At 32.2% G+C, this 17,512-nt stretch overlaps 2 protein-coding genes across 2 annotated transcripts in view; both read right to left on the bottom strand.

Moving 5' to 3' along the window:
• The window catches only part of LOC130442925 (voltage-dependent calcium channel gamma-5 subunit-like), a 289,009-nt gene that overhangs the window by 194,627 nt on the left and 76,870 nt on the right, over window positions 1-17,512 (bottom strand). The window lies entirely within an intron of this gene.
• On the bottom strand, window positions 11,345-14,777 carry LOC130442926 (uncharacterized). Its single transcript, XM_056777335.1, has 3 exons — window positions 14,635-14,777; window positions 14,335-14,502; window positions 11,345-11,972 (listed from the first exon to the last, which is right to left on the bottom strand). The coding sequence occupies exons 1-3, from the start codon at window positions 14,678-14,680 to the stop codon at window positions 11,791-11,793; spliced, it is 396 nt and encodes a 131-aa protein (XP_056633313.1). The 5' UTR covers window positions 14,681-14,777; the 3' UTR covers window positions 11,345-11,790.

The raw sequence follows: 17,512 nt of genomic DNA, 5'->3' as shown, positions 1-17,512 counted from the left end.
TGTCACAGTATTATTGTAACATCATCTATTACAACTGAATTTTTTTTGCATCAAGTCCCGGAACACGTTGTAGATATAAAAAATAGATATTAATTATCGTTTATTCCATAATATTTTTAATATTTTGTTGGATTATGTTATAATGGAACAACTCAAATCAACATGAATTTTCATTTTCTTTTCATGGAATTAACAAGCAGGTTAAGCCATTCGAAAGTTTTCACCAATAATTCAGAAATACCAACTTTACACGAGTTAGGTAGACGTCAACACGATTTTATTTAAATGTAGCACGAATTTAACTGTGAATTTATTCATGTATTCTCTCCTACGAGATCGTTGATGAAATGTTTATGTAATAATCTGTTCCCAGATATTAAAACTGTTCCTCTGGAAAAATTCAGACTTACACAGTAGTGCAACAAGTGATGTATTAAGGGAAGTATGAGAAGAAGAAGAAGAAGAATATTTATGCCTGTAGTTTTCAAATGAAAGAGTTTATCCCAAACTATATCTAGCTTGCCTAGCTTTTAATCGAACTATCACTAACTTTTTATCGATCTATTGATTTATACTTTCTCACTTTTGATGACAATACGTGATTCATTAGAAAAGTTGATTGAAACTTTATCCCACAGCTCCCGAAGTCAATGTATACAGTATTATGTTCATGTACTCTATTTTTTCACATTTTCTTATGAATGCGTTTCACTTTTTTACATTGAATGTTAGTTTTCAAAATCAATTTTACTTTACTCAATAGCATATTTCTTAGCTAATTATTATGAAGTTATAGTTTTTAAAAGATTATCTTTCTTTTATTTTAATAAACTTAACAAATCAAGATTTAAGCTAAGTGATAATTATGATAAATAATCTTTTAATTTATTACGATGTGAAACAATGTAAATTCCTTAAATCGCAGTCACTTTCACATCAAACCGCATTTATCTAAATTGATTGTCCAGAAATTCTACTCATCATTTTAGAATTATGAAAAATGTGAGATTTTTTCCAGAAAGTTCTATTCTATGTTAATTTATGTTGGTGAATACAAAATATAAACATCAGGGAAATATTGAGGACACAATTTATTTAAAAAGCCTGAAAACATGAAATTTTTGGCTTTGGTCTTGGTACAATTTGTCTCTAAGAATGATTTGAATAATGATTATAGGTCAGACTTGAACCGGCGACCATTTGACTGCAAGGTGACAACCAACCCACGCAAATTTCAACACATTCTCAGCTTTAATGGTTTAACAACAATATACACATATGAAATCATAGTTAATTCAATTAATAATATTTCAGTAAAAAAATTCAAAGCCTATGCTATTAATATAATTAATCGATTTTATTGCTTTATTAAATATTTCTTCGAAGTTGGTAACGTCATAGTTTACTGAAATCATAATTCTCCATTATTTTTGTAGCGCTAACTATTGGGGAAATTTCAAAATTTGAGCTAAAACTAAGCGGAATCATTCACTTGTTTTTATTGAATATTTTACCAATTTTTCATTTCATCAAGAGTGAGAGAGGACGCGTTAAGTCAATAGGTAAAGTATGGTAAAAAAAGGTGTAGAATGAATCGAGATATTTTGAGAAACCTGAAAGTTAAGAAACCCTTGAAAATACAATTCACATTTCCACTACACTAACACTTACATTTCTCCATTTTCATAAATCTTCAAGGGAGATGACATGGTTATTGGGGTCGCATAAGATAAATACGTGAAACGAAGAATTGTAAACAAAGAAATATAATTCCAATAAATACAGAGAAAAATATATTTTATTTGATAATTCAAAATCATTGTGCTGCTTGCGTAGTATTCAAAAAATCATTTAAAATATAATGAATCGAGTCATGAGCATAAATTACGGTGGCTCTTACATCCCCTCATAGTACTTTGGTTAATTTCGAGTATAATGGTGCCATGTATCTATTTCTTTCATGACATTCCATTTATGCCGATAATATGTATATATCGTCATCTCTTCCAAAATAAATCTTTGAAATTGCTATTATCAACTACATAAGAATTTTTTAATTACTTGACCTGTCTGTTACACAAAAATGGTTTGAGTTGTTTATTTGTTTCTCAATAAACATACTCTTATCAGTATACTTAAACATCATATTTCAAATACATTTATTTTAATTTATATCATTCGTTTTAGTGTTCCGTATATTCCATTTCATATAGAGAAAATAAAAATATCTCAATATCAATATGTATTATTAATTTCTTTAATTAATTTAAATATCAACTTTGGGTGTCGTGTAGACAAACGATTTAACGTAACTCCATAAACAGAAGTCACAAGGTTTAACTCTGGAGATCGAGGTAGCCAATACCAGGGCCCTCCTCGACCAGTCCAACGGTTGTGATATCCGTAGCCTACTATAAACCCAAGCAAAATATTTTATTACTCAACATATTCTCCTCTAAATTGGATACATTTATTACAGCGAACCTGCAACGTCTCTAGACCTTTCAAAAAAATGTTTCTTCTTGCTCTGCAAACCAAACTACCACGCTTTTATTACCTCCTCGTTGGAAGAAAATTTAATACCTTTTAAACTTTTTTCCAGTTGAGGGAAGAGATGATAGTCGGTCGGAGCCAAATCTGGTGAATAAGGGGGGTGTTCTAGTAATTCAAACCCTAAATCACGAATTTTTTGCACTGCAACATGAGATTTGTGTGCAGGGGCGTGACCGCAAAACACATTTGGATAGTTTTCCGCGTCTTTTCTCTTCAATTTTTTCCCATTGACTGATCAGTAATGTCAAATAGTAATCTCCAGTTATTGTTCTACCCTTTTCCAAAAAATCAATCATGATTATTCCATGGTAGTACCAAAAACTTAAGCAGGAACTTTTTCCGCAGATTTTTGGACACGAAGCTTCTTAGGTCTTGGAGAACCATGGAGGAATCGCCATTCCATCGATTGTTGCTTTATTTCTGGATCTTAGAAATGTACCTAAGCCTCATCCATAGTAACAATTCGTTCAAGAAGTCTACATCGTTTTCAAATCGAACGCGATGCTTATACCCTTGCACGCTTTTGGTTAACAATCAAATATTTGGAGATCCATCTTACAGTAATTTTTCTCATGTCAAAATTTACGTAAACTATATGATGAGCGAGTTCGTCTGAAATATTCAGTGCTGCTGGCCCAATTGAGTTATTCCATACAATACCAATCTATACGTTCACTGAAAAAACATTTTTAAAATGAGGATTCTCGTCTGCCCGAACGTGATTATTGTGAATAATTATGATAGATATAGATAGATGATAAACAGCTTGAACCCGTTGGAAGCATATTATATTTCAAATCTTTACTGTTTCCTCTCAATTAATAGAAGAAATTATGAATAATGGTGTTTTTTTTTCTAAACAGCTATTGATTTTGGGAAAAAATTCAATTCATTATAATATTATTACATGAAAATTTATATCGAAAAAAAGTATTGATATGAAATAAAGTTAAGGCTGCTAATTTCACCTCCATATAATGTAACAGGAATATCGAGAAAATACCCATAATTAGTCCTTTGCGAGTGTACGAAAATTACGGAATTTCAAGTGTCCAGTTTCACCAAAATTTTAGGAAAAATATTAAAACTCAATTTTGATATCATGGAAAGGGTTGAACTTAGGAAATTTTGTTTTAGGACAGGGCCGCCTTATTACGAGCAATCAACTTTTGAATTTTGTCGCATCAATTTAGAAACACCCTGTATATTCCCAATTCGTTGGTTGACAAATCTCATCGTATTTAATAAGTCATCAGAGCAATTTCATGTCGTCTAAAAAATGAAAATGATCGTTCTGCATGAAATCTCCTTAACACTCAACATTTTATAGCCCCCCGGAGAGTTATTCCGTTCACATAAAAAATGAATGTGGTTATCAAGACTAACCGCCCCAATAAAATATAGAAAATGGGAGTAATCGATCACTATCATCACCGATTGCTTATTACCAACTTCCATCGATCGGTTCAGACCCTGTTGGATCGAGTAGCCTTTATACGAGTATGTATATAGAGAGAATTTGCAGGAGCAAATTTTAGTTGCGGTCATGACATCGACTGTTCACTTCAAAAGGGCCGAAGTCTCTACATTCTCGGCCTCTCGCAATATAATGGGCGAGTTACCCACCCAAAATACAACCAATATCAATATAAAAGCCAAACCGAGCCAACCAGCCTCATTCAACGAGTGATTTGTGTGTTGTTCGGCCAGATTGCGTTTTAGTTTGGCGTTGTTCATGTTCGACGTTTTATTACTTAATTTATTGTATATGGAATTTTTAGTAATCGATGCTTGTTCAATTAATTTCAACTATTATTCAATACGGTTTTTTGTCATAGACCATTGAAAAACAGTCGAACAATACATGGTTAATTAAACAAACATATATTCATCGTTGGCTGTATTATTGTTATTATGGTACAACAGATAATTTATTCAATATTTTTGTTTTTATGTTACAAAAATATATGAATTGACCACATTACACTCCGCGCATAATTCGCATAATGATGATTTATAATTATTGCAATGAGATATAATAACTATTATTACGAGGGTGGTCCAAGAAGTACCTGGCCTGACCTAAAGATGACAGTAGCGGCTTGAAAAATACTACTATATTAGAAAGTACACAATCTATACAGCATATATTTCAAGTTTGGAACGCTACATTGTTTAGTAATTGTTTCACAGCCATCAATAGTGAACGTTTTCAGTGATTTGTAAACGCGGAAAAAATTTGTCATTGTTATGTGATATAATGCTTTATTTGAGAGGCCTTAGCCTAACCAATATAAAAGCAGAGCTAGATTCTACTCTGGGTAAGACAGTTCCTTCGTTATCAACAATAAAATATTGAGTAGAAGAGCTTAAACGCAGCCGTCCGATCTGCAAAAACCAACATCGCATTGGTCGACCATAAATAAAATCCAGAAAGCAGTACTAGATGTCGTCGACTGAAAGTGCGCGAGTTAGTAGACATAGTAGGCATTTCAAAAACTTCGATACATTGTATATTAACTGAAAAGTTGGACGTAAGAAAGCTGTGTGCAAGATGGGTGCCGCGTCTGCTCACAGCGTCGTGAAGATGTTTCCATTGAGTATTTCGCAGAAGTAAAGCCTAATTTATGCCCCGTTTCATAACCATGGGTCCATCACTTCACACCCGAAACAAGAGAATAGTCAAAACAATGGACTGAAAAGGGAGAGCAGTCTCTAAAGATGGCAAAGACTGTTCCATCTGCAAGCAAGGTCAAGCGTCTCTTCTTTGGAATGCGTTAGGGACTATTTTCATTGACTGTCCTAAAGAGGAGAAAAATATCAATGGCAAGCAATCAAATATCAATCAATACACTGCACCATCTCACACATCCGTTATTCCAATGGCCAAAATTAATGAAATAAAGTTTGAATTGCTACCTAATGCACACATTATTCACCAGATTTAGCCTATTCGTATTATTTTCTGTTCCCAGACTTGAAAAAATGGCTCAGTGGTCAAACAATGAAGGGGTGATGTCGGTAGTTGATAGCTATTTTGGGAAGCTTGACGATTCTTATCATAAGAAGGGTACCGAACTTATTAAATATAACTGGGAAAAGTTTATGGAGCTAAAAGAAAAATTCTTCTTATGCCAACAACGTATTTTACTTTCCAGGTACTTTCCGGACTATTGCTAACAAAATATATTTCCCTAATCCAGGGCGCAAGTTCTCATGCGAGTCTTGACTGCAAGGTCAGTTGAATAGCATTAACAGCTACTCTGTTATTTTCTTTTCGTGTAGCAATAATAAAATTACGGGAAGCTGATTTGCCATTTTTATGGGTGATGCGATACTTTTCTAGCGTATTGAATTTTTGTATGATCGATTTCATTTGAAACAGTGCGGTCCTGCTCCTATTAATTTTTTGGGGCTCCTGCTCTTCTAACAAATATTGTAATTCAATATTGAATGAAAAAAAGTTTCTCTTCCTTATTGGTTTCTAAGTTACGAACATAGTGAGGTTCATAGAGTTGATGTTAATGATAGATAGAGCGACATCTGAATGGTTTTGTACTATTGAAAGTGAGTCAGTCACAACTCTCTATCCGCTTTTTACTCGCTATTGAATTTAAAACTTTTTATTCCTCTGCCTTGCTGTTCTCACCATTTGAAATTAGATTAGATTAGATTAGAGATTAGATTAGATTAGATTAGAGAGAGATAAAGAGTGGTATATCGATGTTCTTTCTTTTTCCATCATTAGTTTGAGCCAACTTGAACAAGCTCCCGTACATAACTCTCTTATCTCTATTTTTCTCCAGACAATGATTCGATACGATTTGAATGCTTCTTATTAAGTTTCATTTTTATCTCTCTAAACGAACTATCATATGTCGTTGTCTTTGTAGACTGTCTTTTATGATAACAAACAGTATTTCTCTAAAAACTCTCTTTTATAAAAAAGAGTCATTGTTGTTTAGAAACTGTTTTGTAAAAACAAATATAGTCTTTGAGAATTGTCCTTTGAAAAAACAAACGGTTATCTGCTTTTGGAAACAATCGTTTATTATACGTAATTTGATTTTTTTTTAAACATACCGAAACTTCTACGCCATGGAGAGCCAATGAGAATAGCACAGAGAGAGTTATAAAGTGCTATAACGATGCTCTTTTCTTCCCCTTCAGCAATTCCGGCCCTCTTAAAAAACTCTCTATATCTTCAATATAAATCTGAGACTTCAATCTTCGATATTTATAATCCATGGAATATCTACTTTGGTTTTCAGTTTTGTGATTAATGTTAAGAAGGAGCTACGTGAAGAAAAAAGGATTGAATCCTTTATGTCTTCAATGTATTATCCCCCAGAAGACTTTCTTTGGCAAATTATAAGGCTCAGTGAGACAATACAAACTGTAAATTGAAGAGGCGAGGCCATAAAGCTCATAGACACAGAGCATTAATTATATTCCTGGACAAATTGGCGACATTTTAGTGTACTATGAAGTTTCCTGTCTTGGAAATTAGTTCCATAATATTATTAAATTAGCATATTGTAATTAGTGCTTGAAGGTAATGTATACTTTGTTATTTTAAGCAAGTGATAAAGCCATATAAAAATTGATCCGTTTCTCTCAATATGTTAGTTCAATGAATTAACTTCACCTTTACATAGGTAGAAAATTTATTGCCGATTAAACAAGATAATTCTGTTCATAGAGCAGATAAAATTACTTTTCTAATGAATTAATCTCACATGAATCACTTAATTGCGCATTCTATATCAAAATGATCAATCTGCTTAGTTATTGATGCCTGCCGGAAGATCTAGCCTAATCACTTCGAATGAATCAGTACCTTCAATGTTAGTGGACATTTTCAGAGTTTGATATTGGAAATCTATACTTTACGCTTTTATTTTTCATTGTATCAAAAGTCAAAAGACAATTCATTAACTTTGAAAAGTGAAATGTGAAAAAGAAATGTATTAATTCTAATATAATGTACATTGAGAAATACAAAACGTATAAATTTGTTAACAAAATATTTATTTTTACGTGGAAACCTTAGAGCTTATTTTAAATAATTATTGTGGCTGAAGTGAGCTGTTTTGATTAAAATAGAACATTGAGAACCAGGAGGATATTTAAGTAAGTACTTTAGATATGGAAAGGATTTGAGGTACCTCAAAATCAAAATAATGTCATGAGATTGCGGGTGTACTCACAAGAAAATATTTCGTGAATACACTGTTTAACACCACCACTACACCAACACTCGCGTCAGACAGTGTAATTGTGATTGTTGGTATAGTGGTGGTGAAAACAGTGTATTCAGTATAAATATCGCCTACGATTCCAGAAAATACAATTTACCTACTATCGTTATAATCGGATCTGGATAATTGAGTAAATTTACTAGATTATTTTATAGTCATTGGTTCTAAATGAGCACGTGAAGTTTCAATAGAATTCCACTCTATTAAGTGGATAAAAATCACGTTCAAATATTCCATTTCATAGACACATTCCAAGCTAATATAAGATAGTTAAAAAAGGAACCGACTTGTCATAGTTTAAAACTTCTGATGGGTATGCATTTTATGAATTCCATTCCACTGAGACAAATTTCTGTTGGAACATTAATAAGAGAAGCGGAAAACGACGGCGCAAACTTTCTTATTTTTTTTTGTTCTCGATCTATGGCGAACATGCCAGTATTTTAATACGTTTTCTTCATTTATTCCGAGTTTTAAGATAGTCGCCAAAGTTTTATATAACAGTGAGAATGTACAAAAAAATGATTATAGCTTTTGACGTAATATAAATATTACATTCCACAAAATATAACTTGAGGTAGAAACAGAAATAAAACAAATTGATAAGATATAACAACTACAATTCATGGCAAATTGTTGAAGAACAAGAGGTCAGGAAGAATATTATGTAATAACAAGGAGCTAACTAAGGAGATGCAATTGATGAATAACAAATATACGAGGTAATAAAAAATATTAGAATCAAAGTGAAAAGAAAATGGAATTTGAATTAATTTCTTTCTGATCTTCGCTAGTCATTGCACATTCATTAGAAGCTGTTTTTGAAATAACTTTTATTTGCAATGAACTTCTATGAATATTGACAAAATGTTTGATACTTTTAAGAAGAATCAGAGGTCACAAAACGTTGAATCCTGTAAGTGGAGATTTAAAATAGTTTAAGAGGATAGATCCACCTGAATCAAAAGCTACTTGTAGGCGCATTGTTATGATGAAGAAAAGAGCCGTTGGCTCCTTTTTAAAGCCTCTTTCTGCTTCCATAATACTGAAAACAACCCAGTATCTCTTTGTAATAATCTAAATTTATACTTGTTCTACAATCGAAAAAACAAAGACCATAACCTTCTACTTTTGCAGGCGAGTTTTATGACCAAAAAACAAATTTCTTATTATTAATGTTAATGTACGTCTAATCAGGGTAGACCAGGCAATTGGGAAGCAGAGAAACTTGCCAAAAAAAGACAACAGCTAGTTACTTTTGAATCTTACACAGAAACACTACAATAAGAGAATTCTAAAAATTCCCAATGATATCAACCGATAATTAAGAGGAACCTCTCCATATATCCAGATACGTGGTTCAATTAGCACGTTAAGATGATGGGTGTAACAGGCCATGACTATGATAGTATGTCTGCAAAATCTACCAAGAAAACCATAGAAACAGGACATCATCCATAGTTACTTCGAAGAAGTAGGGCTAACAACTTGCAAATGGAACAAAAAACCAAAAAGAAATAAGCATTTTTGGGAGGAATTATAGGTTTTGTTGAAATGAAAAGATTCTTTAAACAATATAATCTCATTATTATATTATATTTGGTTAGAGCACAAATATACTATGATTATTTGAAATTTCATTATTCATTCAGGTCGTTTTATGAACTTTAATTGATGCGGAAAATTAAGCAAAAATAGTTTTTGTATTACATACGGCTAATACTCGGAATTGTTATTATTACGTTTCAAAATTGATCATTTTCTGTTTTTAACTATATTCTCAATTTACAAAACATCAGAACAATTGATTGAAATAACAGTAATTTTTATGTAAATAGTCTCATAACAATATTTGAAACGACGCACCATTATAGAATACACGAATAATCTTCCAACGGCAACAACTCCCTATTTGTGATGATTTGGGAGAATAAATGATCTGGAAATAACGAACCAGATCATAAGAGTGTTATATTCGTTTGTTTTATTTATAATGGCTTCCATCGTCAAACGAACGTTTCCCGATGTTTTTTCTTTTAAAGTAAACGTAATTAACTGGGCTTGTAGAAAAAATATATGACGTATGCTGTCCTCATGCCAGTAGCACTAGATATTGCGTGAACAGTGCAGGAAATTGCGACATTCAAAACAAGATACGTGGAATGCTTATTGCAGGTGTTGTGTTCATCCGCCTAATAGCCCCGATCATGATACCAGTGATTTTGCGTGTAATTATTGTCACCCAGTATCACACACTGGTCCATTCGCTAGTGAGAGAGCTCTTCGACAAAGGCATGAAATAATTGATTGCATGTTACGACAAGTATCTCAATTCTGGCGGTGTCTATATTGAAAAATAGCTCAAGCATTGCTGTACTTAACGGATTGGTTAATGAATCCTTCTCTATTTTTGCTCACAGAGAATAAATCTAACTCACGTCCAATGTCAAATTTTCCTTCTTTTCGTTTGACCGTTCTGTTACCAACAACTCTGTATTGCATAATGCTCTGTAATAATTCATACTTGCCTTCTCTCCTCTTCAATAATACCATTTTTATTTTAAAAAAGACCACAAAACATAGGGATTAATATTTGGAAAGTAGCATTATATTTGTATTGTAAAAAACAAGGGACTTTTCAGTTCTTACTTTTCTCCATTCAATTTGAGGTTAGAAAAATTTTTTGTTCTCTGCTTGAATGGCTTATCGTTGTTGGCAAGCCTTTTTTCATGGAGTAAGAAAAACTCATACAAGGCTAGGTCAGACGAGTTAGGGGCATGGAGTAATATGACCATGTCCTTTTTCGCCAAAAATGAAATAGCTGTGTGTGCAGGTGCATTGTCACAGTGGAAGAACCACTCTTCTATTTCCTATGAATCGGATATTTTTTATTAACACTGTTGCCCAATTTTTTTAAAAACTTTCAAGTAAAAGGTTTGATTGACCTAGGGGAACAAACTCTGCAGAAGCTACGCCCTACATATCAAAGAAGCAAACTAAAGCTTTATTTTGCTGTTTGATTTGACTTTACTACATTTTTGAACAGGGTAATGATGATGATATTTCTGAGTTATAACCATGACTCTATGACGTATGTGCAGTATTAACCATAGACCGAAAACCTTGTACTTCAAAGCACAACATTTTTCAACTAGATCTTTTTGGTTATCAGTCAAGGTCTGAACAACTCTGAGCATTTGCCGAACTTTTGTTCCCAACATAGTCAAGTACTCTTTGAGAGTTTATTTTCGCTCGATGGTCTGTGAGCATGAGATTTATTTTACCGATTAGGAAACCAAATTTTACAGCTGCACGTTGTTCAGTTGAACTTTACACAGAAAAAATGAAACAAAAACAAAGTAGCATTATTGCACACACTGATGATTAGTTGTACTATCTCGACGAAAAAATCTGTACAGTAGAAGCTCCGTCCACGAGAATGTTATTATCAATATTATTGGATTCCCATATATCTATCCCCTCTGAATTCTGTTTATTAAGCTCACAATTATTGGTAATTAACCATAAACTTTGTTTTATACTTGTAAAAAGATAATGTAAATTCTTTATTTTTCTTATTCGTATAATGAAGCATATAATTAAGTTTAAATACATTCGCTTTATAAGTATAGTTTCTCCATATTCGCTACATCCTGTATGAAACAGCATTTAATAAAATTATGTACTTAACACGTTATAATAAAAGACTAATTTTATCTCATTGAAGTAATTTGATTACGTTGTTCGCTTCTTTAGAAAAGTTTCCATTCCACAGATATAACCAGTCTTTTCGCAATAACTTTTTCCAAGTTCTGTATTCCATTATTATTTTCTTATCCTCAATGGAGTTTCTGGGTTTTAGGTGATTACGAAAAATTATTATACCACAAAAATGTAAAATGAATAATGAAAAAATAAGAAATTTTATTTGATTACATTTTCTAGCATTTAACTTTTTTTGAATATTTAATAGATATTAATTAGCTGTTGCTGATACGACACCCTCTTTGTTATTGCAAAGATCATCGTAACATAAGTCGCATGTGAAACCATCAGTGAGTGGTACATTACTAACTTCAGTACGGTAGAAGAATGAGCAAACGTCCTCACCGGCTATTTCTTGATAATAACAACCTCTTTCTGTTACAACTTGACCAACTAAAAAAGAAATAAATGAATTTCACGTATTATCAACGGAGCTTGTTGCGCTGATGCTGCTAATTCTCAATATTTTGCATTTACTGATGATCTTTTTAGTTGTGGAAGTGATAGTTAACTTTTGATGAGTCAAACAGTGGTTTATTTTTGTTATAATTACAGATACCTTTCCAGGTATTGATACAATAAGACAATTTTTCATAAAAAGTAGACTAGTCATCTCAGTAGACTTATATTTCAGCATTCTAGAAGTTGTGTCAACACTCCCATATGGTAGGATTTACGCGTCTATTAAAATTAGAAGTAAAACGTCACAAAATCAATTTTTTGCATATTTTCCACGGATATATCATTGCCTATAAGTTTTTCGATGTTTAATTTGCAGAAATCTGAATTCCCTTCAAATTTGTTTATATTTTTAATAGTTTTCGAAAAAAAGAGCGTAATGTGAGGTCAACCAGTATAATTTCAGTCGAAACACGCTGTATGAAGCTTTTTAATTATTATTAAATAAGTAATAAAGAATAATTTTCATTTATTATGGAATATTTCGATATATTTGATAATTTTTTCACTTTCATATGTAATTTATTTTTAAGTCTTATCTGCCCGTGTACTTACATGATTGCTGAGGAGAATACTCAAATTACATCTTCACTCTAATGTAATTTATATTCATAACTCCCTAAATAATTTAATTTAGAAAAAAAAATGAAAGAAATTAATAATCTATGATTCTATTCAAACAAGAACTGCAGTTTATTATAATTTGGGTTATCTTCTTTTTCTTTATCGTCGTCTTCCAGCCGCTGTGGTATTTTGAACTCTCTATATCATATTCGGTGACATTCATTTCCAGTTCTTCCATGATTTAGTGATCAAAAGTTCAGTATCCATCAAAATTGCTCTGATATGTTGAAGAATTGAGAAAAGCTTAACAAATATATCAAATAAAAGCTTAAGAGCACTGCAACTACGATTTCCTGCATCCACTACGGGAACCGCAATCACTTCTGCATTTGCAGCATATTGTGCTGAGCAATTCATTTAGAGCAGGTGCTGAAATGGTCTTTACGTATCGTCCAATCCCAATCATGGGGTTCATAATCATACCCTCTCCCAGTTTGAATTTGATAATAATTTAATAAAGAACAGTAAATTGTTGTCATATTCAGGTTAACAAAGCCTGTTTTACTGATCTCAATTTAGAAAATCCAATTAAGGACCAAAACAAACTTGGAGAACCCAATTATTTGCATAATCGAATGAAAAAACTCATTTTTCATCGAAATAAACTCGGTGCAGTCGATTTTCGGCCAAAGTGACGCAGAGAAGGTAATTTTTGCCAAACTAAACTCCCAGAAATGTGATTAAATTATACTTTCAAAAGGACATTTTTGACATAATGGAACTCATAAAACTTTTTGAGAACAAAATAAATCAGAATAAGTTGAATATAGATGACATTAATCATTTAAATATTATTTTTGATATAATCAAACTTGAAGAAAGGCATTTTCTACTGAACTGAAATTATCAAAACCTATTTGTGACTAATACACACTTATTTAGTCAAATTAAAATTCAAATAAAACTCTAAAAACTACATTCAGACCAAACTGAACTTAGTGGAATCAACAATGGTTTATGTTAAACATGCTTTTTAAAATGTGGGACACATTGTTTATATTCCACGTTCTCTTTCTTTTCATCGGATCACATCAATCGTCTCTCTTTTCACAAATCTTTCATGATTTGTGAAATATTCTGTATTACCACCGACAAATCCACGAAAAAAATTGCTCAGAAAGAATCATTTTTGGTACTATCGATCCGATCCATTATCTACAGGATATACTTCCACTTCTCAACCTATATTATACGCAACTCTTTCGAAACATATTAAATCGAATTTATTCAAAGTTATCACTGCCTCTAAGCCTCTAAGAAGCAAATTATCATTGAGCCTAAAGAAAAAAAAGAAGACCGCTGTTCCCAAATAAGAGAAGAAGAGAAGAAATACACTAGCCATACCGTTACCCGAAGAAGTGCCTCTCAATACGTGCGATGAAAATGAGGAAAATTATATGGCAGGAGCGTTTATTGAGATGTGTTAACTGCTTGCAACTATCAGATTGTTCGAAAGTAGATTGTTTTTTGGGCAAATATCAAATTGTTAAAGCGATATGAGTGAAAACTTGATGTCTGTATATAACATACATTTTAACAGACAAACTCACAGAGTAAGATAAACAAAGTGTAGTAATAATTATTCACTCTTCTCATTAGTAAATTCAAATATATCAATTGATTGATTATCAAAAACTCCAGCATTTTTATGGACTATACTATAAATACTTACACCATCTAGTTGAAACTGTGAAACATACTGTTTTCGAAGTAGAATTATTTGGTTGATTGATATCATCGCAGCTTTGTATGTCAATTCTTGGAATTGTGGGTTTAGTACAAGTAGCACCAGCGAGAATATTACATTCGTAACATTGAGTAGGGTCAGCCTCAATGTAAGCTACAAATGTACAAAAAATATTGAAGGATAAAATGGAACCGAGAAACCGACGGATTCTAATAAACATGTGATGTTTATAACCAAAATCAATGGTCGTAATCTGACTAAAAATAAATTGAAAATATCTCTTACCAGCAAATGCCACTATAGCTAAAACTAACGATATTACTTTAATCATCTTCACTCACTGGCGATATCAGTACTTGAAGGTGTATTTATAATAAAATTCTTGGATTTATAGATAATTCTTGTTATCAATGTATAATACAATGAAAAAGTTGGTTGCACCTATAGTCCAAAATAAATGAATCTAGATAATAAAACGTTATCAATCACTTGAACTATCATAATCCATAAAAACCTTTCTTTTGGGTCTCGGCATTTCTAATCAATTATCGATACAATAATCAAAAATATAAAACAAATTTTTATCTATATAAGAAAAAACAAGAAGTGGAAAGTATTCAAAAAAACATAATATACTTAATATATGAATAATCTAATAAAAGTAATTCGCAAAATTGAAAGTTGAATATATGATAGAAACAACAAGAGGAGTAAATTGAATAGGTAATAGATGAAAAAAAAACACAGAACACATAGAAGCAAATATATTCAAACTGATACACCAAGCCTGTTATATAGGATTCAGATCAGACGACCTTTGTGGAAACAATAGATGAGGCAAACCTTGATTTTATTTTACTCCTAAAATCAGCGCTGCTCGAAGTCTAGGAATATCATCGATAAAGAAAAACTAAGGAAGCTATGAAAATATGATATTATATTAACCACTACTTGATCCCCGTATCCCTAAACTGTCAGGTTTCAATACTATTTAGTACAGCTATTAAAAATATTCTGTTCAGGCCATAATTTTACTTCCTCAAAACGGGTGAATATCTGGATATGATGTATACATTTCGAAAAAAAAAACCAAGAACAGTAATTTGTGAAAATCACGTTCCGCCAATTATTACTCCAGTTTTGATATTCCAATGCTCAAGTTAATCTTTATTACATTTCGCAGACGTCAATAGTACTCTGCTTAAAAAAATCTTTCTCATAGAATTCCACGGATATTGCTAGGACCTGTAAGTTTCGGATAACAATCATCAATGGCAGTTGCTGCTCCGTGTCTTTTAGTTCTTCGTCTTTCGAAAATAGCTCCAGTTTCATGAAATCTATAAAATATTCTCGAAACACTTTGGAACACAGTCCATCTGCCGCATTCGTCTGTGTTAACACCTCCTTTTTCGACAATTAATTTTCTTTTTAGTATTATTAACACAGTGAAGACAAATCTCACTCTGTTAAAATCCTTGGAATGGTATTTTTAATTTGTAACTGTCGAGGAGAAAAGTACTATAAAAAAAACTCAAAGAGATGAGCATTATTCAAAGAGTAATGATTATATGAAAAAATCACTAAAAATTATGACTATAGCAAAAACATACGTCAATTTCTCAACCACTGCCAAAATGCTTGTTTAAAATATCTTCCAACGTTTCAAAGATTTCGTTACATTTCTCATGATGATTTATGTTATATTGCCATCAGTAATTGATTTGTTTGTAGAATTCTGAATTTATCTGATCGGTTGAAGTAGGTGAAAAATTCCAAAGATTTTATCAGATGCTATCAAGATAACCGCATCAGGATGATCGGAGACATTTATTGAATTATAATTTTGCCATTGGTCTTTGATAAGATTGCGAAGTTTTAATGAAATTCGATTCTTTCAAGTGGTTAAAAATCACGTTTGAAAATTACACCACATAGATACATACCATGCTAATCTCTGCCAAAAACGACTTGTCCTAGACAGAAAATTTGTCAAAAACCGTTTAAAATTTCTGAGGAGTATGAATTTCATGAATTACATTCTGCTGAGATAAATTTCTGTTGGAGCATCAATAAGAGAGGAAGAAAACAACGGAGCAAACTTTTTTATTTTTGTTCTTTTGTTCTCCTCGATCTACGGCGAACATACCAAGTACAAAATATTTACAAAAAAATGCTAAGAGATATAATATAAAAATCACGATCAGCCAGATATAAATTGAGTGAGAACAAAAATTAAGAAATAGAAATTCAACAAATTGCCATTATGACTTATATCAACTACCCTTGTGTAAAAATGATCAAAGAAGTGGATGTCGGGAATGTCACGAGACTGAGAAAAAGATGCAATGAATGAACCAAAAAATATACGGAGTAATGAGAAGAAGAGACTGAATTGAAAATTCTGGAACCATTGATGGTAATCAGACTGACAGACTATTAACAGTACGTTGGTATAATAACCAACACTTATAATTTTACTCTGTCTAACGCTCATTTTGAAAACCAAGTTTCTTCTTCAGAGAGGTATCAAAGCTTATGATTTTTTGTGTTTTATGATATATTTACAACTGATGAGAACTATTGATCCAAATACCAATCAGATCATTTTTGTTTGAATCAGAATTAATTTTGTACTGCGGAAATTACGACGTGCTATTCAGACCAAGAGATGTGGAATGCTTACCACAGGTGTTGTGTGTGACACCAAGCAGCTGTTTTGATAGAATTTGGCATGTGAATATGAGTTATTTGATAATTCACGCTATATTCCCGATCTTACTCCCGCTGATTTTCACGTTTTCTTGCACTTCCAGACATACCTGTTCTCCAATGAGCGTTTCCGCAACGCCGGAGACCACTATACCACGATGTGAGATGGTCAATGAACTAAAAATTGGAAAGCGGAGAATTGATGAGCGTGCATAACGAAGTTTGTCATAAACCGTGCAAATAACACCAACTTCAGTTTTTCTCGTAACATCATTTTCATAAGCCGGTTTTAATGTCAAAACAGTTTCAGCAAAATTTTTACCGAGCAGAAAACAAAATTGCATGCTTGTTTTTTGAACTTATCATCAGGTAGAACGATGCAAGAACAACGTAGTATTAGAAAAAATATCTTTGCAGAAGAACAGATCAAAGCACGTTGATCCTGTGATGTTTT

Source organism: Diorhabda sublineata, chromosome 4 (genome assembly GCF_026230105.1).
Source record: "Diorhabda sublineata isolate icDioSubl1.1 chromosome 4, icDioSubl1.1, whole genome shotgun sequence".
NCBI classification, from domain to species: domain Eukaryota; kingdom Metazoa; phylum Arthropoda; class Insecta; order Coleoptera; family Chrysomelidae; genus Diorhabda; species Diorhabda sublineata.
This window is presented reverse-complemented; position numbering and strand designations above follow the sequence as displayed.